General features: G+C 39.0%; 2 protein-coding genes across 4 annotated transcripts in view; both read right to left on the reverse strand.

Annotated features, from left to right (window-relative positions):
- Nucleotides 1-1,054: 1,054 nt before the first annotated feature.
- Nucleotides 1,055-10,394, reverse strand: LOC140674293 (uncharacterized). The gene is made up of 6 exons (XM_072907730.1): nt 9,913-10,394; nt 8,829-9,457; nt 6,237-7,311; nt 5,248-5,402; nt 3,873-4,985; nt 1,055-3,162 (listed from the first exon to the last, which is right to left on the reverse strand). Exons 1-6 carry the CDS (start codon nt 9,913-9,915, stop codon nt 3,060-3,062), a joined length of 3,078 nt encoding a protein of 1,025 aa, XP_072763831.1. The 5' UTR covers nt 9,916-10,394; the 3' UTR covers nt 1,055-3,059.
- Nucleotides 10,395-14,167: 3,773 nt separating this feature from the next.
- LOC140673685 (splicing factor 3B subunit 3) overlaps nt 14,168-25,369 on the reverse strand; it is a 35,025-nt gene continuing 23,823 nt past the window's right edge. The window contains exons 23-35 of one of the 3 annotated variants that reach the window (XM_072906777.1): nt 23,203-23,439; nt 22,939-23,043; nt 21,088-21,484; nt 20,715-20,887; nt 20,015-20,511; nt 19,774-19,939; nt 19,328-19,496; nt 18,440-18,591; nt 17,663-17,818; nt 17,114-17,405; nt 16,334-17,000; nt 16,114-16,230; nt 14,168-15,832 (exon numbers count right to left, since the gene is read on the reverse strand). In XM_072906777.1, coding sequence (XP_072762878.1) covers nt 14,965-15,832; nt 16,114-16,230; nt 16,334-17,000; nt 17,114-17,405; nt 17,663-17,818; nt 18,440-18,591; nt 19,328-19,496; nt 19,774-19,939; nt 20,015-20,511; nt 20,715-20,887; nt 21,088-21,484; nt 22,939-23,043; nt 23,203-23,439 — 3,996 coding nt within the window. In that variant the 3' untranslated portion in view covers nt 14,168-14,964. Of the gene's footprint in view, nt 15,833-16,113; nt 16,231-16,333; nt 17,001-17,113; nt 17,406-17,662; nt 17,819-18,439; nt 18,592-19,322; nt 19,497-19,773; nt 19,940-20,014; nt 20,512-20,714; nt 20,888-21,087; nt 21,583-21,733; nt 21,903-22,938; nt 23,044-23,202; nt 23,440-25,369 lie in introns of those variants that run through there. The other 2 variants (XM_072906775.1, XM_072906776.1) reach the window with 2 other exon arrangements.

Genomic DNA, 25,369 nt, shown 5'->3' on the forward strand with positions numbered 1-25,369 from the left:
GGCACAGTGCTTTTTTTCACGTAGTTTTTTTTTTTTTCTTTTATAATATATCACCGTACACTGCGGTTTGAATAATAACGAGCGAGTTGAGCCTTTAACGCGCTTCTCAAATATTTTTCCTCTAATAATCATCTCTCTACTGGTCCGGTGCATATAATTCTCTTTCTTTCTATATGTATTATGTCTACCTTAATATTATATGTATATATACACTTACGTACGTACATATACAAAAAAATGTCCTAACAATTATCGCTATTTTGCCATCCTTATTATTTTATCGTCGGGACACCTTGTATACGAGCATACGTAGCATATTTATATTTTATCATATATGTATATATGTATATATTTTTTTAATAGTATAAAATTAACATATATATAGGGCAGATATTCAGAGATCTTTGGCAAACCTCCAAACAACGTCAGAGTTTGAAAAACATTCGCAATTTAGACGCGTCTGAAAATTCTGATAATAAACGCGGGAATAAAAGATTCTCGTCTCCGACAAAAAGATCTGTTTTGGAAGTTTGTCAACAAAGTTTTATGTGTGTGCGTGTGTGTGTGTGTGTGTGTGTGTGTGTGTTTGTATGTATGTATGTATGTGTCAAAGACCCTATTATACATAGAGTACGCGCAAATGATTATATATATATATATATATATATATATATATATACAAAGTGTGTTTGAAATTATGGAAGAAGAGTCGGAGCGATGAAATGATCGATGTTTCTTTCGTTCATTCGATATTGAAATAGTACCACAATGGAGCATCTGTCTCCGTTATTTGAAAAAAGAAACGACACAGTGCGTAAAACAAGAATCAAAAAGATATTAAGCTCAATAGCGCAAAAGCTAACGTTGTTCTCTCTCGTCGTTTTAGAATATTTTATTTTGCTTCTACGACTTTTCTCTCTTGTATGCTCTCTCTCTCTCTCTCTCTCTCTCTCTCTCTCTCTCTCTCTCTCTCTCTCTCTCTTACGATCTATATTATACAAATATGTGTATACTATAAATAAATAAATCTATCTATATGTATTTTTATTTAGATAAAGTAGATGCAACAAAACTGGAAAGATAAAAATTATATTTGGTACGTATAAATATAAATCAATTTAAAAATGTTACAAATAACATTAATATATATTTCATAATAATAACATGTAAAAATAATATTCCAGGTAGCAAGCACACGGCATTTTGACGTCAAAATATGGTCAGTTCGAACCATAAATATGACGTGATGTAATGACGGAACTAATGTCACAGACCGAGGACGACGTTTTCAAGACGTTAAAGAGACGTGACTTTATGACCATTTTACACCTATTAGCGACGTTTTAATGACATTTGATCATGAATCTTTTCCTCTAGCGTCAACTCGTAAAAAATGAAAAATTCATTCACAAATATTGAATCCGTTAATGAAACTTTTCCCTTTTCACGAGGTCACGCTAGAGGAAAAGATTCATGATCAAATGTCACGATCAAGTCCCAGGTTATAGAGGAAATTCATGTTAGGACTCTGAGATATAGAGAATTGCGAATATCAAAATTATACACAAAATTGTTTTAATAATTTGAGGTATTATAAAAAATTAAACAAGTTTTTAGTTAAAAATAGTAATACATTGAACTAGAAATGACCAGTTTTCGACTGTCAAACATGTGCTTGCTACCTGGGATATCTTTTAATATATACGTATATAAAAGAACATATAAAAATAATATATATTTATATTTTTATGGAAGATGAAAGGAGATGTAAATAAACTTTTCGTATTTATATGTATATTATGAGATAATAATAGAGCCAAAATTGAAAGATATGGAATTTTTATCGCGCGTGGCGAATATAAATCAGCAATTATCTTTGACATTAGATTATTTCCACGTGCGAAAAAGGCAGTATATTTGTTAAATTCCGCCGCGCGAGACCGTGGATTCTCGTGCGACGAAGTATATTTTTCACATATTCTTCCTATACATATACTATATTTCTACGAACCCTGACCTGTTTTATCTCTTCGTCGTTTAACACTACACATTTTACACTTCAACGTCGTTCAATTAATCTCGTTAGTCATATAATTCTGAAATATATGATCTTATTCATAAAACGCACTTTTGTTTTCGGCTCTCTAGTCTCTATTTTTTAATATATATTTATATTTATATTTATATTTATATTTATATTTATATTTATATTTATATTTATATATATATATATATATTATATATATATATATATATATATATATATATTTATTTATATATTTTTTTTTTGTTAGAATAATTCACGCGAGAGATGCGCGCAACTCGTTTTCTCTCTCTTCTAATCTCTAAAATAATTATCGCTATGTGAACGCGCATGTTAGCGAGAATCTTCAGGTAATAATAGCATTTGAAAGGTAGATTTCGTAATCTTCACACGTGAATCTCACTAGACAATTCCGAGATTTACTTTCCGTCCTGGTAAGACGTGCTTAAAGCTATATATTACATCTAATTGTAAGTCGAGAATTTGTCTCTGTATGTATGTGTGTGTGTGTGTGTGTGTGTGTGTATGTATATGTAATACTTAATGTAATTAAATACATATATAGGGAACTATCACAAATAAATACATCACTAAATCTCGCCAACAGAAGACATTTGGTGGTGGGTGGTAGATCCTATTTCGGCATCTCGAATCGATGCGAGAACGAACGCGAAACCGAGCGAGGTTTTGTCGTCGGGAACGAACGGGCGAAGGGAGGAAGAGGATTTTGCGTGACGGAATTTCGAGAATTCGCCACCGCTACGCGATCATATGTATATATACATATATATGGCACCACGGGAGAGATCTTTTTTTTTTTTTTTTTTCCCTTTTCGTCATTTTCTTCTTCTTATTTTTTTTTTATTTTTTTTTATTTTTTTTTTTTTTTTTTTTTTTTTTTTCTGTTCATAGAGTAGAGTTAGTCAGTTGGACGGTGAAGCACACAGAATTAGCGTCGCTAGACAGTCGTTTCCCGGTCCACGTGAATATATTCCACGAAACCGGGCGGCTGGTGTCAGGACGCCGCTCCGAGAAGCGTCTCCTCCGTCGGTGCTCGTCGCGGCTTCTTGCCCTTCTTCGTCCCCTTGTAGTGAAGTCTCTTTGTGCGAGCTTTGGATCTAGAGACAAGAGGAAAGTATAAAATTGATATAAAATGTGGAATTACATTTATCAAATATTTTCAGCTTTTCTCAAAGCTAATTACATTAATTTATAATTGTAATTAAAAGCTCATTAAAAATATGTACGCAGAGAGCATTTCAATATGAAATACACAATATATGTATATATAAACATAACTTTTCTTCTTTGCTTATCAAAAAATTATCATTATTAATTAGTATAGTAAAACATAATAGAATCCCAGGTAGCAAGCACATGTCATATTAACGTCACGTGACCAAATAATGTCTAATTTAAAACGTGTTAATGTAATGTTGTAAAAAAAACGTCATAATATCGTGATTATTATAAATCGCCCAAGTATTACTATTTTTTAATTAAAAACTCATTAAATTTTTTATAATATCTTAAATTATTCAAACAAATACTACCTGGGATATATCAAGTGAAGTAAAATATAATAATATTTTATACAATATATATAAAACATTGTGTTACTGTACTAATTAATAACGATAATTTACGCAAATTCTGTAAAATTAATAACATATATAATTGCATTATATAAAATTGTTTTACCATGTAAATTAATAATAATTTTTTTAACAACAAGGAGAAAAAAAAAAAAAAAAAAAAAAAAAAGTAACGTCTTGACATAATTTTTGTTTAAACTTGTAAAAATTCTCGAGTTACTGCTAATCGTTACCTGCTAATAAGAATAGTGAATAGGCACGCGAAGGCAGTGACAATTCCAGCGACGCCGGCCATGACGAGCCACACGGTGGACTGCAAGAGCCCGAGCAGTCGGGCACCGTTGCCGCAGTTGGCCTCGTCGTGACCGGACGGGCAGTGTTCGTGTCCATCGCACCAGAGACTGGCGGCGATGCAGGCGCCCAGCTCGGGACACTTGTGCGGGCAGTCGCCGACGTGGGCGGGCATGCCGTTGGTCTCGTTCTCCGTTATTACGCCTCTCTCCGGAAGACGTAACTGTCGGCGCAGGGCCGCCCGGCTCTTTGAGATCTCCAACCAGGAAGCGGCCGCCTGTCCGGATTCCCGAGCCACAAAGTCCAGCAGTAGCGCAGGTGGTCTAGGTGGACCTGGCCATTTGCCCTCCTCCGTCGCGCCCAACCACTCCTCCGAGAACACATGTACGGTGAATTCACGGGCGCCCGGTTCCGCCGGGCACACCACCTTCAGCAGTTTTTGCGGCCAGCCGGAATAGAGGAGGATGCGATTGGTGGTCGGACACTTGACCTGATCGCTGACGCCGGTGCCGCCAGCTGATTCGGGACTGACTGCCGGGGGCTCCAACGGCAGGAACCAGCCCCAGGTGAGGACGAAGAGCGAGCGGTTTTCGCGCGCCTCTACCAGCCACGGGAGACCCTCGCAGTAGATGTCTGGTCTCGACAGCGGAGGCGTCACGAATCTTAGCTCGCCACCCTCGCCCCGGATTCTCTGCTTGCGCGGGCACTCCGGCATGCGGATCAACTCGAAGCTGGCGTAGAAGAAGAGCGTTTCAAAGTCTTCGTGCGGCGCCTGTTGATCCACCAGGAAAGTTATCTCTATCGCCCGACCGGAGGAGGTGTACGTGAGCGGCAAGTGCGACGTATTGTCGCACAGACACGCTCGTGGTACCCTCACGTCCCTCCACGGCGCCTCGTACAGAACCAGACGTGCCTCCCTGGACCCGACTTCCTGAACGCAACGCGGTCTACCGGTATGCGGATCCGAATCGCTCATGCACATGGTGGATTCGCCCAAACTAACGTTGTGCAGGGTCAGGCGGACTCGCTCGCCGCTGCCGGCCTCTACGCGATACCTAAAGTTTACGATTAGTATCACAGTCAATTCGTCAATTGCGTATTGATGAATCTTAACCGAAATCCATATCTACGAATCTTTCGTTTTGTCTACTTTCAATCCTTAAAATATAGCTACATTGCAAAATAGATGCTTTTAGCGAGGAATCATGAAAGACCCTTTGCTAGAATTCTAAATTCTCTCTGCTTATTGTTACCTGTCTTCCTTTTTTCAGTGACAATTACTCCACTGTGTTTCACCTGTGAGAAACTTGTTGTTACCTGCAATCTAACTTGCTGGAACCACCGCGTCCAAATAGACGTACGTCGCGCGGTGACGTCACCTCGCCAGTGCGCGCTTTGCGCCAAATGCGACTGCAGATACCATCGCCCCAGGGTTCGCCAGGTTGAAGGGTAGAGACAAACTCATACCGCGCCTGGAATGGGAATGCATCAGGGAATTAGAGCGAACGATGCAAGTTTAGCGCAGTTCCGACTCATGCTCAGATAAGTGGATAATTATATTTACAAGAGGAAAGAGAGAGATGAGAGTATTATGTATGAGGGTTTGGGTTACGCAAATTGGCAATATTGTTTAGTATGGCGAGAGACCCGCTAAATCAATGCCAGAAATGTTATGAAACTCTAATCCTGTGTATTTGCAGAGTGAACGGAGCTTGAATCGCGTTGCTCAAAGTTTATTGTTATGTCATCAACAGTTATCTAAAGCGTTTAATGACAATGTGAAAATGTTTGCCACAGAGAGGTGGTATTTTATAGCATCAAGCTAAATTAATATATCGAAGTCAAGAGCCAATTATCGAAGAAACGTCTTTTTCTTTCGAGATTTACGAAATAATTATTTCCCTGGAAGGAACAAACGTGCAAAAGGCAGTATAAAAATTATAAATTTTTAAAAATTAATTTCTATAATTAAGTCTATCAGTCTTACATACTTAAATGTTTCAACAAAAATCATTCCATTAGAACCAGAAAAAAATAGCTATTAAATAAAAGAAGAAAGTAAAGAAAAAATTTACTTTTTTCAAAATGAATTAATTGTGTATAAATTAACTTTATAATTATTTCAATTATACTTAATATATATATATATATATATATATATATATATATATATATATATACATAAATAAAATTATATAAGTAATATATAATATAGAGATAATTGATATAATTAAATGAATTAAAGACACGTATAATGTAAATATTTTGGGTGATCGAGTTAAACGTAACAACTCATGTACGCTTACGTGGAAGTTAATGGGATGAAGGGCAGTCCCTAGAACAGTCTCCATGCGTAACGTCAGGCTGGGCGCGGCAGTCAAATAGCTTTCATCCTCGGTGCAGGGTCTCGTACTCCTGGTGATGTTCCGGAGCGCCGCGTGGGCGCACAACTTGGGCGTGTCGTCGCACAGCGTGGCCATCGGCTGACCCGTGTTGGGTGCCCCGTCCCAGAAGATGAGCTTAACGGCGCACAGGAGGGACAAGGGTGTGCTGTCCTGGCCGGCGCTGGCGTTGTTCTCGCCGTTGCCGGTGAGGTCGCGCTGCGAGTACGACGAGAAGTATATCCATACGCGATCGCCGATCGCTCCCTTGATGTTCCACGTGCAGCTGGAACCTGGCGGTAGGGCGTGCAACGGTGCTCGTATCGTGCCGCTCCTCTTGGCGCCGACACCGGTGCCGTTGACGAAAAAGTGACAGCCTTGCGAGCCCTTGGCATAATCCAGACCGTCCGAGTCGACGTAGACGACCCGTAGCTCGAGTTCAAGTCGCAGCGACGACGCGCCCAAGGGTATCGCTACCGGCGAGCTGCGAAACTCCACCTGCATGGCGGGTCCGCGAGCGGTTATCTGCGGCAACGGGCCGCCGCAGTACACGAGGAGTACCGGGTCCTCGGTGCGAGCTCCGTCGCGGAAGATTAGACGGTCCCTCTCCAGTGGACAGTCCTGCCAGACGCTTAGACTGGTGTTGACGGCGGCATTGAGGCCGACCGGGCCGGTCGGCGTGCTCTTGACAGATATCATTGCGTGCTTGCACGTGGGCACCTCCTTCTGACGCACGGTGATGAGACAGCTGGCGTTGCGCGGATATTCGCCGGGATAGTTGGGACTCTGTAGACGACATTGCTTGAGGTGACACTCGTAAAAGTTGCGGGAACAATAGGTGCCCGGCACCGGGGAGCCCCGTTCCACCGGTAATTCTGGCTTGCCCAATCGGGCGACCGCCTCGTTGCGCGAAACGAAGCGAAAACGGAGACGAAATTCGAACGGCACCGTCGACGGTGCGTGAAACAGCCGTATAGAGGCAGTGACTGTACTGGTTTCGCTGTAAAAAGTAGTAACGACCCAGGTAGCAAGCGCACCACACATTTTCACCTCAAAATTTTTATATTGTCAGTTTCAAGCAAATATGACGTGATGTAATGACGTGATGTAATGAACTAATGTCACAGACCGACGACGACGTTTCAAGACGTTAAAGAGACGTGACCTTATGACCATTTTACACCTATTAGCCACGTTTTAATGACATTTGATCATGAATCTTTTCCTCTAGCGTAAACTCGTAAAAATTGAAAAATTCATTCACAAATATTGAATTCGTTAATGAAACTTTTCACTTTTCACGAGTTCACGCCAGAGGAAAAGATTCATGATCAAACGTCACGCTCAAGTCCCGGGTTACAGAGGAAATTCATGTTAGAACCCTGAGATATAGAGAATTGCGAATATTAAAATTATACACAAAATTGTTTTAATAATTTAAGATGTAAAAAATTAAATGAGTTTTTAGTTAAAAAAATAGTAATACTCAGGCGATTTATAATAATGACTTAAGAATCACGATATTGTCACGTTTTTTTACAACATTATTAAAACGTTTTAAATTAGACATTATATTTGGTCACGTGACGTCATTGAACCAGAAATGACCAGTTTTCGAACGTCAAAATGACATGTGCTTGCTACCTGGGGATGATAATAACTAATAACAAGTTTTATAAATGAGCACGTCTAGGAGGAAAAATTTGAAGGGCAAAAAAACGGCAAAATTCTTTTGAATTAAGTATGCAATTTTTTCTCCTTTTTTTCAAGTTATTTTTGTTTAATTTATTGCATTCTGGTATTTTCAAATAATATGGAGATAGCTAAAGTTAATTATGTTAAATTTCCATCATACATTTAAAATTTTTTATATAGCATCTGTTTTTATATTAATTAAAAAAAACCTCTTAAAATTTGAATTAATAAGTATATTTCTAATAAGGATGTAAAATTTTATCAATATGAAATATACTGACAAGAGAAAGAAGTTTAAATATAGAATTATTAATTAAAATTATTAAACTTTTATTCATAATATTTTGTTTATATATGTATTTTAGAATTAATTAATTTTCGTATTGAAGTTGATTTTAATGAAATAGTTTTAAAAATTATATACATATTGTAGTTAGTAAATACAATATTGAACTAATACAGTAAGATTATTACTAGGGTATTCATATAAACGAATAATATTTTGAAAAAAATCATTTTTTCATATTTTATAGAGTTGATTTAAAAAGAATTAAATTTTTTTAACTTTAATAAAATTAAATTCTACCTAGTATTTATTTTTACTTATTTTTTACCTAATTTTTGATGAATATAAAAACAGAGAAAATTATCATAATTTATATACATATTATATCTTATATATTGTGTATTTATATGATGCGGAGAAGAAGAGAAAAAAAATTAGATTAGAAGAAAAAGAAAACCCTATAACCGACAGTACTCAAGAATAACGTGAGATGAAAAAAGAGCAGGAGAGAGAGAGAGAGAGAGAAATAGACAGACCTGTAGTAAGATGCGCGACCCTCACCGACGCCGCACCACGAGCCGCCCGTGAAGTGTCTGCCGAGCTCGGCCAGCTGGAGCGAACCCTCGGGACAGCTGGTGAAGTAGTTGTCGGCGTTGGTGTCGACGCGGCCGACGCTGAACGCGTCCCACAGCAGCTGGACCAGCTCGCCGTAACCCTGTCCGGCCGCGGTGAACGTCAGGTGACAGAGAAACGGTAGACGTTCCTCCGAGGGCCTGGGCAGGTCCAGCTTGTACGTGCGTCCCTCGCGACCGTGGTAGGTGCGATTGCACGGGGTGCACATGGCCGGCTCGTCGCTGCCGTCGCCGCAGTCATCCTCGCCGTTGCAGTAAGCGTCGATCGGCACGCATCGTCCATCCCGACATGTCAACTCGGCCAGCCCGCAAGTGCCGCTGCCGCCACCGCCACCGCCGCCACCTCCACCACCCCCTGACCCTCCGCTGCCGCCGCCGCCCCCGCTGCTTCCCCCTGTACCACCCCCGACGCCAACGCTGTTGGACGCGTCAGCGATCAGCAGTAGCAGCAACAGCACCGAGACGATGCGATGCAGGGATCGACACTGTTGTCTAACGTTGTGATCGGATCCTCCTCCTGTATCAGCTATCTCCTGCTCAAGAGAAACCCATCTGCGATATATTGTACGCTTCTCCAAGAGCTTTCCCTAACAGCACGCACATCCAAAAGACATCTTTGGGATACATCTTGGATATGGTGTGCTGTTTGGGTTTATTTGTAATTTCATTAATCGTTTCTGTAAAATCATTTTCTTTCCTAATGTAACGCCATAGTATGAGCTTAGGGTTTGCTTAAGGGTTTGCGAGTCAGTCTATTTCTACTCTGTCGAGGACTCTGGCAGTTAATCGTGATAGTCGTCAGTTCTTAAATCTAGGTCTTAAGTCGTCGGGATTTAAATCGATCGACTCCGCGACACACACATATATATATATATGTGTGTGTGTATCGGGACGCCGCGTCGTAAACACCTGTTTCAACGAGCGAACACCCGCGACCGATTTAAATCCGGCGCGATGTAATGGAATTAAAAATGACAGGGTGGATTACCATAATAATTCGGCAGCGAAACGAGCATATCACAGTGACAATTCCGAGGATGCGGTCCGGACGTTGACTTGCAACGGCGGCATGTCGGCTCGACGACGAGGATGGCGACGCGAGGGTGAAAATAAAATCGCTAAAATCGCGGATCGCGAAGGGCAGTAGTCGCCGGCACCGACATTTTCCACAGGCTCGACAAGAGTAAGGAGGACGACGACGACGACGACGACGACGACGATGATGATAACAACAACGATAAGCGACTTTGACTCTGCCGCGAGAGACAGAGAAAGAGAGCGACGACGGGAACCCCGCCTAAGCGCCACCGCCTCCGTCGCCGTCGCCGTTGCACTCACGAGGAGCGCCGCCACCGTTGTGCACGTCCCGGAGGTCGATGCGCAACTGCACACCATCGCTTATCTACCCCGGAGGGAAGCCAGCCACCCCCCGCGCCACCACCGCCGCCGCCGCCGCCGCCGCCGCCGCCGTCGTCGCCGCCGCTGCAGGCGTCGCGACGTGGTGCCACCGCGGCAGGGGCAGGGGGTGAACAGAGAGAGAAACGGGGGTTGAGCTCGTGGAGAGAGCTGTGCCTGCCTGCCTGCCTGCCTGCCTGCCTAGGCGCTTCAATGCATCGATCGACTTTTGGCGCTCTCTCTCTCTCTCTCTCTCTCCCTCATCCTCGTTCTCCCCCTTTTTCCTCCTACCCCTCTCTCTCTCTCTCTCTCTCTCTCTCTCTCTCTCTCTCTCTTTCTCTCTCTTTCTCTGTCCCCATCGACGAGTTCAAGCTCGTCAACGCGCGCCGACAGCCAAAATGCGAGGACAGACTCCGGGGATCTCTACGCGCGGGCTTTGCGGATCTGTCACACTTGGATCTTGCTAATCATATATTGATGAGATATCCGCCGAGTGTGTCACCTGGGGAAAGTAATAGAGAATTTCTCAATGTTGTAGATGAATAACACACGACACACTCCAGAGTTTAGCGTCCTCTCTCTCTCTCTCTCTCTCTCTTGTCAGTCGGATTTCACTTATCGGAATTTTTGCGCTCTAGTAACCACCCTCCGGAATTTGATTAAGCAATCGCATTAACTGTGTATATTCTTTGAGAAAACACGCTGTCGCCTGTCGCCGGGAGGATCGAATCTTATATATAATACATGATGATGTATATACAAACTGATGAAGCGCGCGTAATCGAGACGCGACTCGATTGTTCAGGATGGTTAACCGATTTCCGAGCGGAAATGAAGAGAAGCCACTAATGTTTGTCTTGAGCACCAGTTAGTATAGGTAGATTGACAGGTGTGGGCTTCATCGCTGCGCCCTTCTCATCCATCGAGACTTTTGACGTTGACGTATACAGGACGTTTCATCCGATCCTCGATGATTATCTTCCTTGCTAGAAATTGTCTGACTCGAGGAGACGATCGTCAAAATTCCTTTAAGATTTATATTTGTCTTCTTCGATGAAATTATATATTCTTTCTATCGAATTTTCAATCGCGTTTAATAAATGTGAAAAGATCTAGCCCAGGTAGCAAGCACATGTCATTTTGACGTTGACAACTAGTGATTTCTGGTTCAATGACGTCACGTGACTAAATAATGTCGAATTTAAAACGTCTCAATAATGTTGGTTAAAAAAACGTCATAATATCGTGATTCTTGAGTCATTATTATAAGTCGCCTAAGTATTACTATTTTTTAATTAAAAAATCATTTAATTTTTTATAATACCTTAAATTATTCAAACAATTTTATGTATAATTTTAATATTCGCAATTCTCTATATCTCAGGGTTATAACATGAATTTCCTCTGTAACCCGGGACTTGAGCGTGACATTTGATCATGAATCTTTTCCTCTGGCGTGAACTCGTGAAAAGTGAAAAGTTTCATTAACGAATTCAATATTTGTGAATGAATGTCATTAAAACGTCAAATGTCATTAAAACGTCACTAATAGGTCTAAAATGGTCCTGAAGTCACGTCTCTTTAACGTCTTGAAATGTCATCGATCTGTGACATTACTCCGTCATTACATCGCGTTACATTTGATTCAAACTGACCATATTTTCAGGTGAAAATGTCGTGTGCTTGCTACCTGGGTATTCATAACAAAGACACAATTAATACAATCCGTACGAGATATTATTTTTCCTTTTGCTTCATTTTATTATGATGAAGATTATCATTTTTGTTATTAATTTCAAATAAAAGTATTAAATTTAGTTTATATTTTGATTGGCAACGAAACAATTAATTTTATTTAGTTTACGTTTTTTTTTAGAGATTTTCTATTATTCCGTACTTTGAAAACTGTCGTCTTGAAATAATAACGTTCCGTCATTTTCACGTCATTACATCGCGTCATATTTGGTTCCAACTGACCAATATATTTTGACGTGAAAATGTGTGCTTGCTACCTGGGACGGTTCTTTGAAAAATAGTTTTTTTTTTTTTTTTTTTTTTTTAAATGAAAAAGGAAATCTCGTTTTGATTTTTCTTTCTCGCACAATTTCTTTGAAAAACGCTGCGTGCATTTGCTCGCGAAACAACCTTGACCTACGGAATGTAAAGTAATTTCTTCCCCTCGAGTAAATGAGGGACATTTGAGTTGATCACGCGATATTATGAAACGTCCTGTACGGGGCATGGACGCGCCGCAGCCACCCTCCTCCTCCCCACCCCCACCCCCCCGGATCACCGATGTTTTTTCTCCGCATCCATGACGCTAAGCGTGTCGAGGACGTCGTCGTCGTCGGTTTTGTTGTCCCTAATAATAATATACATGTACATATAGCCATCGGCGCGTACACATCCCCCCTTGCATCGGCGACGACGGAGCTATCGAACGCGGGTGCACACCCTTTTCCATCTCTCCTCTCTCTTTCTCTTTCTCTCTTTGGACAGTGCATATAAAGGGATTGGTGGTAACACTCTTATCGCGTTATCAGCATCGTGGTACTCCAACGGTGGCTGATGTTCCCCTTTCTTTCTCTCATCGCCGGTTATCGATCTCCCGCGCGCTCGCTCATTATCTCCGCTTATTACGCTTAACAGTTCATCGTCCGCACGAGCGGGTGACGCTCCGTCAATTGAAGATCTAATCTCGTAATGCGGTTACGAGGTAAATCCGATAATACGGGTCGCGCGATAAATTATCGCGTATCTAATATGTAATTTTAGACCAGCTATCCTACGAACAGCGCGCAAAATAATCTTCGTTTGCATGAAAGATAAACAATGGGGATACAAAATTCTCGGGGATATGTCAGAATTTTTGATTCTCACGTGCGGGTATATATATACGTACACAGTTGTATTTTTTTATCAAACAAATTTTACGCATGTATATACCTATTATATAATAATATATGTACACTTTATCGTACGTTAAATATAAATAATATCTCTTTCATTTTTTAATATTGGACGTAATATTTATATATTAAATTATGACAAAGAGAATTTTTCTTACATGTGTATTTTTAACATATCAACTTATTTATATAATAATATTTATACACACACATTATTATTATTATTATACAGTATTTAATGTAATAATACAAAATCTGTTTTTAAAAAGTCAGATAAAATGCATTAGCCGGTTTTTTGTTGAAATTTAATATAAGCGATGCATTCTATATTTGCAAGCTGCGAAACTGTAGAACGCTTCGTGAAGGGGAGTGTGCATACATGCTGATATCGCGACATGAGGAGAAGGGGTGCAATTGAGTGCTGAATGCATTTGCAGGGATGCATGCTCACCTAGTTACGCCATCGCCGCGTAACATGGATAGAGCCGTCGTTCCGCTGTTCTAATTCAGTATATTCTGGAATATCCTTTAAATAGCGAGGGAGATTTACCGAAGCTCCTGTGTATATAGATCTTATCACCTTAATGAAAATGTGTTCCCGGAAATGATCAAGTTATTATTTTCGCCCCACGTGACATGTTTAACAAAAGCTAATTTTATCATATTGATAATTATTTCCATCTTATCATTCGCGTCAATCCGCACAAAATCTCATTGATAATTATATTTAATCCTTTATTCGTGTATTAATTACAAATTTTATATTTACATTAAAAAAATATTTAATTAAATGTAAGACTTTGAAATTTAATAAAAAAAAAAAAAAAAAAGATTAAAAATATTTCAATATAATCTTACATTTTCCTCGGTTATATTACATCCTAGTTTCCATGGAATTAAATTATAAAGGATTCAATCTAAAAGAGAAAGAGAGAATACTTCTGCTTTAATAAATATATTCAAAGATATTCGTGTTGGATATACAGACAAATTATTGGGGCGAGTGATGAATTGATATTAAAATCGATGAATGATTTAATACGCAAATTTGCAAAACAACAGTTGAAATGAATCGTATCATATACCATTTGAATAGCAATACATTAATTTATATATGCGGTATGTAATAGTAGTAGTAGTGAAATTACATTTGCGTTGCGTGTATATCTACACTGATAGAAATAAAATTAAATACTCTCTATTCGTAACAATTAAATTCGTTACTTTCATACATTTTTTTTTTTTTTTTATTTGAATTAATGTTTTCATAGCAACTCGCTATTTGTTACAGAAATACAAAACCTTTCGCACTTAGGCGCATTATTTTAATAGCCATTTGAAGGCTATTAAAATATCTTTACTCGTTTCCATGAGATAATTGTTTGCATAAAGGAAATTGAATATAAGATTTTCCTGGATGTTAACGTATAATATATCTCAAAAAAACGAATTAAGAGTTCATATATAATATAAACTTATCACACATGTAGAAAATATCGAATTTTTATACAGATCATGTCATATATAATAGAACTTTGTATTAGGTTCATTAGGAGGATCGTCGGAAAATATCGAAGGTGGGAGAATACTAGTTAAATGTTATGCGTAAAAAATAAAGATGATAATAAATGTACAACAAATTGTTTCCAAGATCTACTAATTATTAATGTGAGGTCGAGTTTTGAAAAATATTGAAAAAAATACGTCGAAAGACACGATAATCGTGAAGGGGCATTTTAGAACGCGTAACGCGTACGTATGTCCTCCAGTTTTTTCGACACTTCGGATGGCGTTCTCTCAAGATCGCCAGAGATGCTCTTTTGCTTAGCGGGCTCGATCGAATTGAATTGCTCGCAGAGATCACCGTCGATGACGTTCTTCACTGGGTAATAGTACGACCGGAAGGACAGATGATCCCTACCGCATAGGGGCGGATGTTCGGATCGCATGTGCATCTCCAGGTGTTGAAAGAAATCGTGATCTTCGTGGCTGGTGAACGGCACGAGGACACCCACCGTTCCACTAAGGGTCGTGTAAACCAAGCTTTCGGAACCGCCGGGTATGAGGGTCGCCTTTTGCAGCGACATTACCGTCTCGCCTACGTGAAAGCAAGCCACAGTGTCGGCTTTCTGGCTGGCGCCGTTCAACAATCCTCGATCCCACAGAGCCTTGTTCCCTGTGGGATCCTCGTCCACGTCGTCGTTAATGCCGGTCGCCAACCGTATCACAGCTATGTTCCCGTATTTATCAGCAGTTGCGACAGTATCATAATCCAATACGCACGTGGTCGTGATCCATCTAGGATGCGTGTCGTCTGCGAAAACGATCAATTGATTCTCCTGGCGTTTGTACCTAACAGCATAAACAGACTCCTGCACATCGCTGACGTAAATCCGTTGACCGATGGCGTTGATCGAGACCACGGCGTTGGGTATGTGTTTGTTCTCGCATTTGCGCAGTAACTTCTTTTTACCCATGTCGTAAAGCCGCAGCATTCTACCTACGCCGACCAGTACTCGGCCTTGATATGGACAAATGGCCAGCGGTACCTCGTCCAACGGAGATTTATGTAGCAGCTCAATACTAGTACATTCTGTATTTACTCTGAAACAATGGAACGATGGTTTTTCATTATTTTTCGTGTCGAAAAATAATGCGCTAGTCGAACGATATATTTTTTGGTATCAGCACTGCAGGATATCATCAAAAATACAGATATATTGTTTTTTTTTCTCGTCATTCAATCGTACATTATAAATTGCTTAAAAGTTTTCTTTTTTTTTTAGCGACATAAGAATATGCAAGAAAATAAGGATCAGACTTTTTTTTTTCCTCGATCAAGTTAATATCTATTCATCTACACGAATATAACAAAAATATCTTACTTGTATGTGTACAAAAAACCGCCGTTGCTAACTCTAGGATTTAATTGACACTCTTTTGCAACTCCAACAATGAGGAACAACTGATCTCCTTGATTGGCAAACTTCACAAGACAGAGACTATGAAAAAAGAAGAGAAAAAATTTATCAACGTCCAAAGTCTTTTCAATAATAATAATAATTACGAGAGGTAGAGTAATAGATTATTCTTTCCACGACTCACCATAATGCAGCTAGATTTTGCTCGAAACGATGCACCTCGAACGTTTGGCCGGTGGTCGGTGCCATTATTCTCAGTAGCGAGGCCCATAAACCTGGTCCTGCTCGCGGTGCTCCAAATACCGCCTCGTTCGGCTCTTCCGATAAAAACGCCTCCGCCAATTCTCGGGCGACGGCAGCCTCCTCAGCGCCGGCTGCCTCCTGCATCTCCTCCGCCATCTGTAGTCTTCTCTGTTGCTTCGTCTCTTCCGTGTAAGCATTGTGCTCGGTCTCAATGACCACCAGATGCGCAGAATCGGCGTGAATCGCAAACTTTCGCGGTGTGTACTCGAGCGGGAAGCTCACTTGATTAAACACGGCGCCGAGTTTCTCGAGCGCTAAAATCCTCAATGTGTTCGTCGATATGGCAACGATACCTTCCGGACACTGTTCGGAACTGAAGCCAGATGCAAATTCTAGACTCTCGTACGACAGGGGCGTGAGATGAAAACGATTCTGATGATAGTAACTCAACCACGATCGACTGCTCATCGCCAATACAGCTTGATTACCCTGCATACGTATTCTAAACAGTTTGACCGGACGGGAACCCAGGTAGCGCGTTCTCGTGTCCGCGAGATCGCCGGAAATCGGATCTAATACAGTTCTGAGTAATACGCCGTTTTGCAAACCTGCAAGTTATAATAATTCTGAAACTTTAGATGTAACTTGTGTTAAAATGTCTTTTACAATTTGACCGTTTTTAATAAATATTCATATATGCGTTTTCAAATATGTAACTTACCTATGTTTAAATACAAACTAGATTGTTGTGGCGCCGAATCCTCGGAGTTGTCAGCCTCCTTGGCGCCCATTTCCACGATACATAGACTCTCCGCAGCCGCCGGTAACGCCTGCATACTCCTCGGCGCTAAACAGTCTGAAGGATCCAACGATATTATTCTCACTGTATTGTCCTGCAGACCGACAGCCAGGAACCAAGAACGTTGTTCACCTACGGCAACATTTCCGAGAGCCATACACATCACTTCCGACGGCATTTTCTTTCTCTCTGTGTATTCGTTCAATTGTCCAGTCTGAAAAATGTGCATGAAATGAGTCGATTGCCATTGATAGATAATTTTGCAATGTTATGTTCACTCTACATCAATCTCAGCTATCAAACGATAAGCTCAGGATTGGCTACGCCAAGATGAGACAAGTGATATACTCTTCGCATCTTTTACATCTCCGAGAAAGAAGAACGGACATCACTCAGAGAGAACAATAATGCGATTATCCCGGCAAGTGTGAAACTACTTATCGTCAAACGAATTTATATGCGGATACATACAGGGTCCATTTCGAAGTAGACGAGTTCTCCTCCGGTGAGAGCAATCACAACTTGACGTTGATTTACCGCACACTTTACGATGGTCTTCTTGCCAGGCGCCTTCCATTCGTTGACACGCTTATCTGCTCGGATGTGACGTATACCGTCAGGATACACCTGAAAGTGAATCGCAATGTTTAATTAACGTTTCAAATCGTTGAATCGTACAACATATAATTTTAATTAATTATTATATAAATATATTATTCTTAGAGTCCTAGACTATGTTATATTATAGTCTTATATCATGTATTGTTATCTAAATTGAAAGGTTTATGTGATTGTCGGGCCTGTAATACCAGGAAAGTTCGGACGAGAATCGGAACATTCCAACGATGTGAACCCAAAATTACTTTAGCACTCTTTTTGCGACCGGCAAGATGGTCGATTAAAATCATGCCGGAGATACCAAGTGCACCGTAGAATCTGCGAGCCGTACGAATCCAAACGAATCGTACGGTCCACAAAATTGTGAATTTTGAGCAGATTACGTAGAAAAAAAATTTTACAGTATCGCAAATGATGAGGTATTTATAATTGGACTTTAATGTCCTTTCTTTCCCCCCAAAAATATGTAATTATATTTTATCAGCTATTTAATATAACAATGTAAAAAAAAAAAAAAAAAATATTGCGTGTATTTAATAAAAAGTTTCTTCGACAAAATTTAACTCGTAGAATAGATATTTCACGCGTAGAACTACAAAATGCGGTATATAATTCCAATATGCAAAATACCTGCACCAATGCGTCTTCGCCCAATGCTGAGCAACTCAAGGTCGGTGTCGTACCGAGAAAACCCGAGTCCGTCACTTCCTCGACAGTCTCGCCGATACTGAGTACGAGTGTGGCGTTCACGAAGGACACTATGATGTATGCATCATATTCCTCTGCAATCAAAATTACAAGGCTCATTCTCAGTACACAGGGAAATGCGCGAACGAAAATGTCGAATTGAATTGTATATTTTAATTTGTCTATTTGAAGATATAATTAATTAATATTTCGCTCTCTCCTTCGATCAAAACTGCACACGTTCTCGTATCACGAGGCACGGAAAGAGTTGATGAGCTTTCTCTCTTTTTTTTTTCTTTTTTTTTTTGGTCGAGCAAATCGACTCTATGCGTGCCAATTTCGCGCCGAAATCCTTACCTTTCGGTCATTCAGACATCTGTGGGTCAACCAATAGTGCGCTGGCATCCTGAAAGAGAGAACTGGTGTTTGATAAGAGTGTATCAAGCCACCAGGTTCATTAATATCGTTTTACAAAACCGATGCCATTTTTTTTTTCTTTTCTTTAAAGCAAACTACGATTTTCTTTTCCAATATTAAGTAGTAAATGTTCTTACCCCAAAGCTTTGCTCAAATTTACTACCATTGAGCTTTCTCATCCACACATTCTTTCGCAAAAGAAAAATAAGATAATAGAAGTCTACGATTTAACTTTTAATTGCAATGATGGACTCATACTGCCTCGCAAATGACATATGCAAGATTTTCAAAGAATAAAAAAGACAAAAGACACATGTGTTGAAAATAAACGATCGTAGCTAAAACTTGCCGATCGTCGAGTGAGCAATTCAAGTGGAAACATGCAACGATTCGTAGAAATATCTTTCGACTAACCATCGATTCTCCTTTTCACGGTCCACACGGCGTTTGGATTACCAGGCAACTCACTCACGGCCATCTCGGAAACCTCGAGACCATGACGTAGCACGCGCAAAGTGGACCGCGGTCCTCGGCCACAAGCGATATACAATTGCGGCGTATCCTCATTCGCCAGATCTGCCACCTGTGTGTTAAAAATAATGAAAATTTTAAACAGGTTTATTTGTACACAGCTCCTCTTTTCTTTACAAGCGCGATATAAAGAAGAAAATTCCTGATTGTAAACGTACATTTGTCTCTCTAAGCATTCACTTCAATTTGCAATAACAAATCAAAGGCGACAAAGAGAATTTTGCTCTCGCACATATATTCCCACAGAAAAGAAACGTATGAACGACGTCCCTTTCCTACTTGAAAGTGCCAAGTCAAATTTGCATCTTGTAAAAATATAAATATGTCACCTGGCAAGCCATTATTGGCGAAAGACTGTCCATTTCGTCGACCAGCACCAGATTACGAAGCGGTCGTGGCGCGAAAAAGAAGGTGTCGCCTTCCTCGAGTGGCATCGCTGAGCTGAATTCGGGCTCGTCGTCGTCGTCACCAAGATGTGCTATTTGATACAGGTAACTGAAAAGCAATAATGTTCGCAATCACGTTGTTCGCAAACATTTCTATTATGCACGCATGAAATATCATACTAACTGGTTGCCGAATTCTGAGGCGACAAACAGGAAACCCGTTTTCAGGACGCACATACTCGCTGCGACGGGTACTGTGTCAAAGTATTTCAGTTTGATCTCGGTAACCATATCCTCGTCTGTCTCGAGAGTAATCTTGAAAATGTCTCCTTGTTCTGTTTGCGCTAGGAAGAAGAACATGCTTTTCGTCTTATGCGTGGCTGAGCATACGAATATCATTCCTCTCTCGGGATCGTCCAGGTCATTACGACGTCGTGGGATCGGGCAACGAATATCGTGCTGATCACCAAGGTTCTTGTAAGTGAGATAGTTCTCGGAGCAGATTAGCACGCCGCTAGGACCATCGTTGCCACCCGGCACAGATACAAGGAAATTGGCATGTTCTTCCAGCGGTTCGCTGTACTTTCGCACCACATGATTTAAACCAAGATCGAGCTCGTATAACGTCAAAGTTTGCTGCGTCTTCACCGCCGCGTCGCCCGTGGGATCGCTGTCGGCTTCCTGTCAAATTAATGTTTTTATTAAAATATATTGAATGTCTTTTAAAAAACATAGTAACTGCAAATGTAATCGCTTAAACGCCATCATAATAGTAAATAGGTGTAATCAATGCTAATCAGTTGAAACACGGATATGAAAGTAATCACGTGGCATTTGGCTACGACAAAAATATTCATTGCTTTAAACCATCGATGATGCTTTACCTCATAATCGATCTCTAAACATGCAAACATGGGATTATCGAAGCCAACGTCGACGCCGACCGTGTGATACACCAGTGTGTTACTTTTATGAGCTTCTAATGGAGAAGAGATTGTCAAACGAGCCTCTGCATCTCTGTTCAGGATGTATACAAGCTTCTGCTTTTCGATAGCGCCTAAAATAATAATGACAAATATAATAACGAATTCATATACATCAACACAATTGTTATCTAGGAATAGATTACCATCATAAAAATGAAAAGTTGTAATCAACATTAATCAGATGAAACACAGAAGTAATCATATGGTAGTTGACAATAAGTTATCGTTTGAAATTGTTAAAATATATAAACGACACAAATATATTCAATACCTATCATAACTGCTCTTCCTTTCGGATCAATGGCTAGATACTGGCCAGGAACAATGCGTCTACAACCGCTCTTGCCAAAGGTTTCCTGATGTACCTTGTCAAACATGTTCTTGGCAGGAATATATTCTAAAATCACTATGCGCCCAGAATCTGAGCCCACGACAATGTAGTCCTTTGTCGCGCCGGTCAGTCTGAATGCCATTAGAGATCTGATGATACCGAATACTTCAACGGTCAGCAGAGTGTGAACTTTTCCCGTGTTGGGGTCCGGCCGCAACAGTTCCAACGACTTGCCGCGGGAGACGAGAATCTCCTGCATCTTGCTGCCGGAGAAGTTCCCGTGCACCGCGTGGGTGATGCCGGTGGCGCGTTGTAGGGTCAAGTTGTACAGATACATCTCGAGTGAAGTTTCCTTTTCTTCCTCGTTAATCGATCGACTTGTGGAATTAACTTGCGGAGACTTATGCTCTCGATAGGAGTCGCCGAGGGTCCATACTGCAACGATGATGCACACATGCACTTTTGTGTTATGTACAACAATTCGACACGACGTCGTCCTAATCTTTATTTCGCTCGAAGCGGATTGTTAAATGAAAAAAATAACGATAGAAACGAATGCGGAGGTACGTTAGGGATGTTCTTTTACCTCGATGGAGTTTCCAGCGTGACGACGCTCGACGATGCCGGCAGATATTCTCGTCGTAGTCGGAGAATCGAGTAAACCCGCCGCCACGATCGTTATGAGAGGATAAAACTCCTCGTTAGCGTTCACGAAGTTTACGCTTTCCGCCGGAAACAAAGCGCCTCTCGCGGCGAACGTCACACCCAGCGCGCGCAAAATTCTAACTCGTCTATTGGCTGTTTTATCGGCGCCATATTACGAAAATCTAAAGAAACATGCGCATGAAAATTCATGTATATTCCCTAAGATTTATAATAAGAATATATTATATAACATTTTTATAATAAAATATATTAAAACGATTTTACATATTAAAGAAAAGAAATATTATATTCGTTTTATTTTGCTGTCAATCAAGCATTAAAAATTATAAAAATATCTATTTAATTAATACATTTTTTGTTTTTAATCTACATCTACCAAAATCACAGGTACAATTAATATATATACATACACACACACACACACACATATATACATATATATATATACACATATATACATATACATATATATCTATATGTGTATGTTGTAACAAGTTTTATACAATTTGCAAAATTCCGCTCGATAATAAAATTGAAGTTATACCAATAATCAAAGTATCGAAGTTTTTTTACCCATCGTCCGAGAATTTATAAACGTAAAAATCGTATAATTTCAGTGAGAGATTAACTTTTGCGCAATGTTATAAAAAAATATCTTAATTTGTCATTAATTTTGTTTACATAGATGAAAATCTACGGTGTCGCGATATAAACACATCCAGATATTTCAAGTCCTCATAATTTCGATCGTGTAACATCCTGTTCGGAAGTCTTTTTCGTTTCCGTCTTTCCATACGTATCTTTCATGAGTGGCTGCACGTGAAGGATCTTGTTTCTATAGATCTCTGGTATCAAACACTCGAGCACGAGATGGGTAATAGCACCGGTGAATCCCCAGACACGATATTTACCGCCCAAATAACTCGGCAAGGTGAGATTGACTCTACGAAAATATGTGAAGCTACACAACGCAGGATCACACAATTTTTGCAAGCTAATCACAAACGCCTCGTCTACTTCGTCGCGATTGATCTCTAATTGCTCTGGCACCACTTCGCCGATGTAAGCTAGCACAGGCATCACATTGACATCTGTCTTGCCGATAAGATTCCCTGTGGTCCACACGTCAATCTTTTCTTTGGGGATCTTCAGTTCTTCCCAGGTCTCTCGCAGAGCAGTTTCCTGCAAGTTGGCATCGCTCTTGTCGCGCATTCCACCTGGGAATGATGCCTGTAAAGGATTGTAAAATGATCACTTTGATATAAACATACATTTTCTTAATTAAACAAAACATTATATTTATCTCAAGTGTGTAAATTTAAAAAGTATAAATATTCTTTTTCCGTTTTTTACTTGTATAAATGTTAAAAATAAATTATATATATTGACCTGTCCTCCACCTGATCTAAGCTTCATAGATCGCAGTGTGTATAAAAGACCAAGTTCTCCTTTGTACAAGCATAGTGGTATCAAAATAGCAGCTTCTGCAATATCCTTGTCACGCAACTTTGGTAATTGTAGGGATTTGAAGCTTTTTATGCAAGCCTTACGATTGTTCTCTGACAGCACCACCTCGGTCTTTAAAGCAGAGCTGATCATATTGACACGATGCTGGGTCACTGTAGACTGATGCAAAAATAATTAGAATTAATCCTAGATTACAAAAGTATATACACATATATATATATATATATATTTTATATTTTGCATTTTAATTTTAGTTTGACAATTTCTACAATAAATTTGGATCTTTGATAGGAAAAAAAATTATTAAAATATTTCTATTTTAAAGAAATTTTATTTAATAAGTAGAAAAAAATTGTAATTCCTGATCTGCCATCGCAATTAAAATTGCCATTGTAAAAAAGAAAAGAAAATTAAAAATATTTTATATATAATTTGTTTAAAATTTTAGATGTATAATTTATTAACGTCAAAAAATGGTATTTTATTTCAACCTTTCTGGATAATTTCTCAACTAAATATTTATTAATTGCAACAAAACATTCTTCTTGCTACGTTGCACTAACCAGCATGAAAAAGCAGCTTTCGTACGAAGCACGTGTCGTATAATTCAAATATAACCTTAAATAAATATTTTATATCAAATTTTTATTTTATTAAATATATATACATATAATGCACAGAAAATTATGTACACAAATTCGTCGAATAACTTTTTGTTTCGTTTTTTGCGCCATAATAGCAATTGTAATGTTAGCTTTGACCTACTTATGATAAATCAGTTAAGATTCCGATTAGGTATAGCAATGTATCTGATGCAACACACGATACGTGGAATAAAATCTGGCTTCCGAAAGTCTTGTGTAAAATAGCGGATGAACGATCGTCGAATACTTACGTATGCACGCAACAAAGGACGCGCCGATACCGCAGAAAGCTTCATCAATCAGCGAATTATTGTCACATAAAATTGCTAAAATCCAAGATCGAATTCCACGGAGATGCTCTCGACCTTTGACAATTGCTTGGACGATATCTGTCATTTGAATTCAACCACCGGCTCACAGATGTCTCACGGCTCATTACTACAACGTACAATTTCTTTATTTAATTTATATTATACCCCTTCTCCTTCTTTCTTCCACCTCTTCCTTTTTCTTTTTAATGACACAAATATAAATAACATATTAAATATACATATTTTTTGCCTCTCTTTTTTTCTTCTTCGATTTCTTTAACTTTTTTCTTAGCTTTTCTTTAATTTAAATTTCACAAGTTGTCACAATAAACTGTCAAAATTTGACAGCTACAGACGACACGCGCGAGAAAGAGACAATAATATGTAAATAAACGTGTCTTTTTTAGAAGAGGGACGTAAGATTTATTTTTTATTTGTCGACCATCAGTCCATCCAGTACAGGAATAAAAAAAAAAACCTTATATATATTTCTTATACGATTACATTCCTACGATGGTTAAAAAATAAAATTTTTAATATATTGTATAGAACAATTTTGTATATGATAAAATAAAGTTTTTTTCTATATATAATATTTATATTTATTGTGTATGTGTTTTACATCTATAAAAATTCAAAGTCTGAAATTTTTTACTTTATTTTATTATTTATTTACTTATTATTTCTTTGTTTTATGAGATAGGAAAGCATATAATGCAAATATAAAATTTAAAGTGTTTATCTTAACATTTCACGGACGAAACAGGACAGTTTCAAAGTACGGAATAATAATAGAAAATCTCTAAAAATAACGTAAACTAAATAAAATTAATTGTTTTATCACCAATCAAAATGTACACTAAATTTAATATTTTTATTTAAAATTAATAACAAAAATGATAATCTTCTTCATAATAAAATGGAGCAAAAGGAAAAATAATATCTTATACCGTGTATTAATTATGTCTTTGTTATGAGTATTTTCCAAGTTTTATGAAAAATAGCACTATTTTGCCATAAACTTTTTATGACAACCAAATAAAAAGACAGCCATTTTAATTGTTGCAAAGTATTATTCAAAGAATAATGTTTTTTTAACAAATATAATTAACGAAATATAAGAAATAAATATAT

The sequence above is a fragment of the Anoplolepis gracilipes genome, chromosome 15, assembly GCF_047496725.1.
Source record: "Anoplolepis gracilipes chromosome 15, ASM4749672v1, whole genome shotgun sequence".
Classification (NCBI taxonomy): domain Eukaryota; kingdom Metazoa; phylum Arthropoda; class Insecta; order Hymenoptera; family Formicidae; genus Anoplolepis; species Anoplolepis gracilipes.

Excerpts from the sequence above, each read along its gene's own strand:
- LOC140674293 (XM_072907730.1), bottom strand. Across the intron at positions 7,312-8,828 it reads GGTCGCGCATCTTACTACAG|CGAAACCAGTACAGTCACTG; the intron begins GTCTGTCTATTT and ends TACTTTTTACAG. Across the intron at positions 3,163-3,872 it reads TTCACTATTCTTATTAGCAG|ATCCAAAGCTCGCACAAAGA; the intron begins GTAACGATTAGC and ends TCTTGTCTCTAG.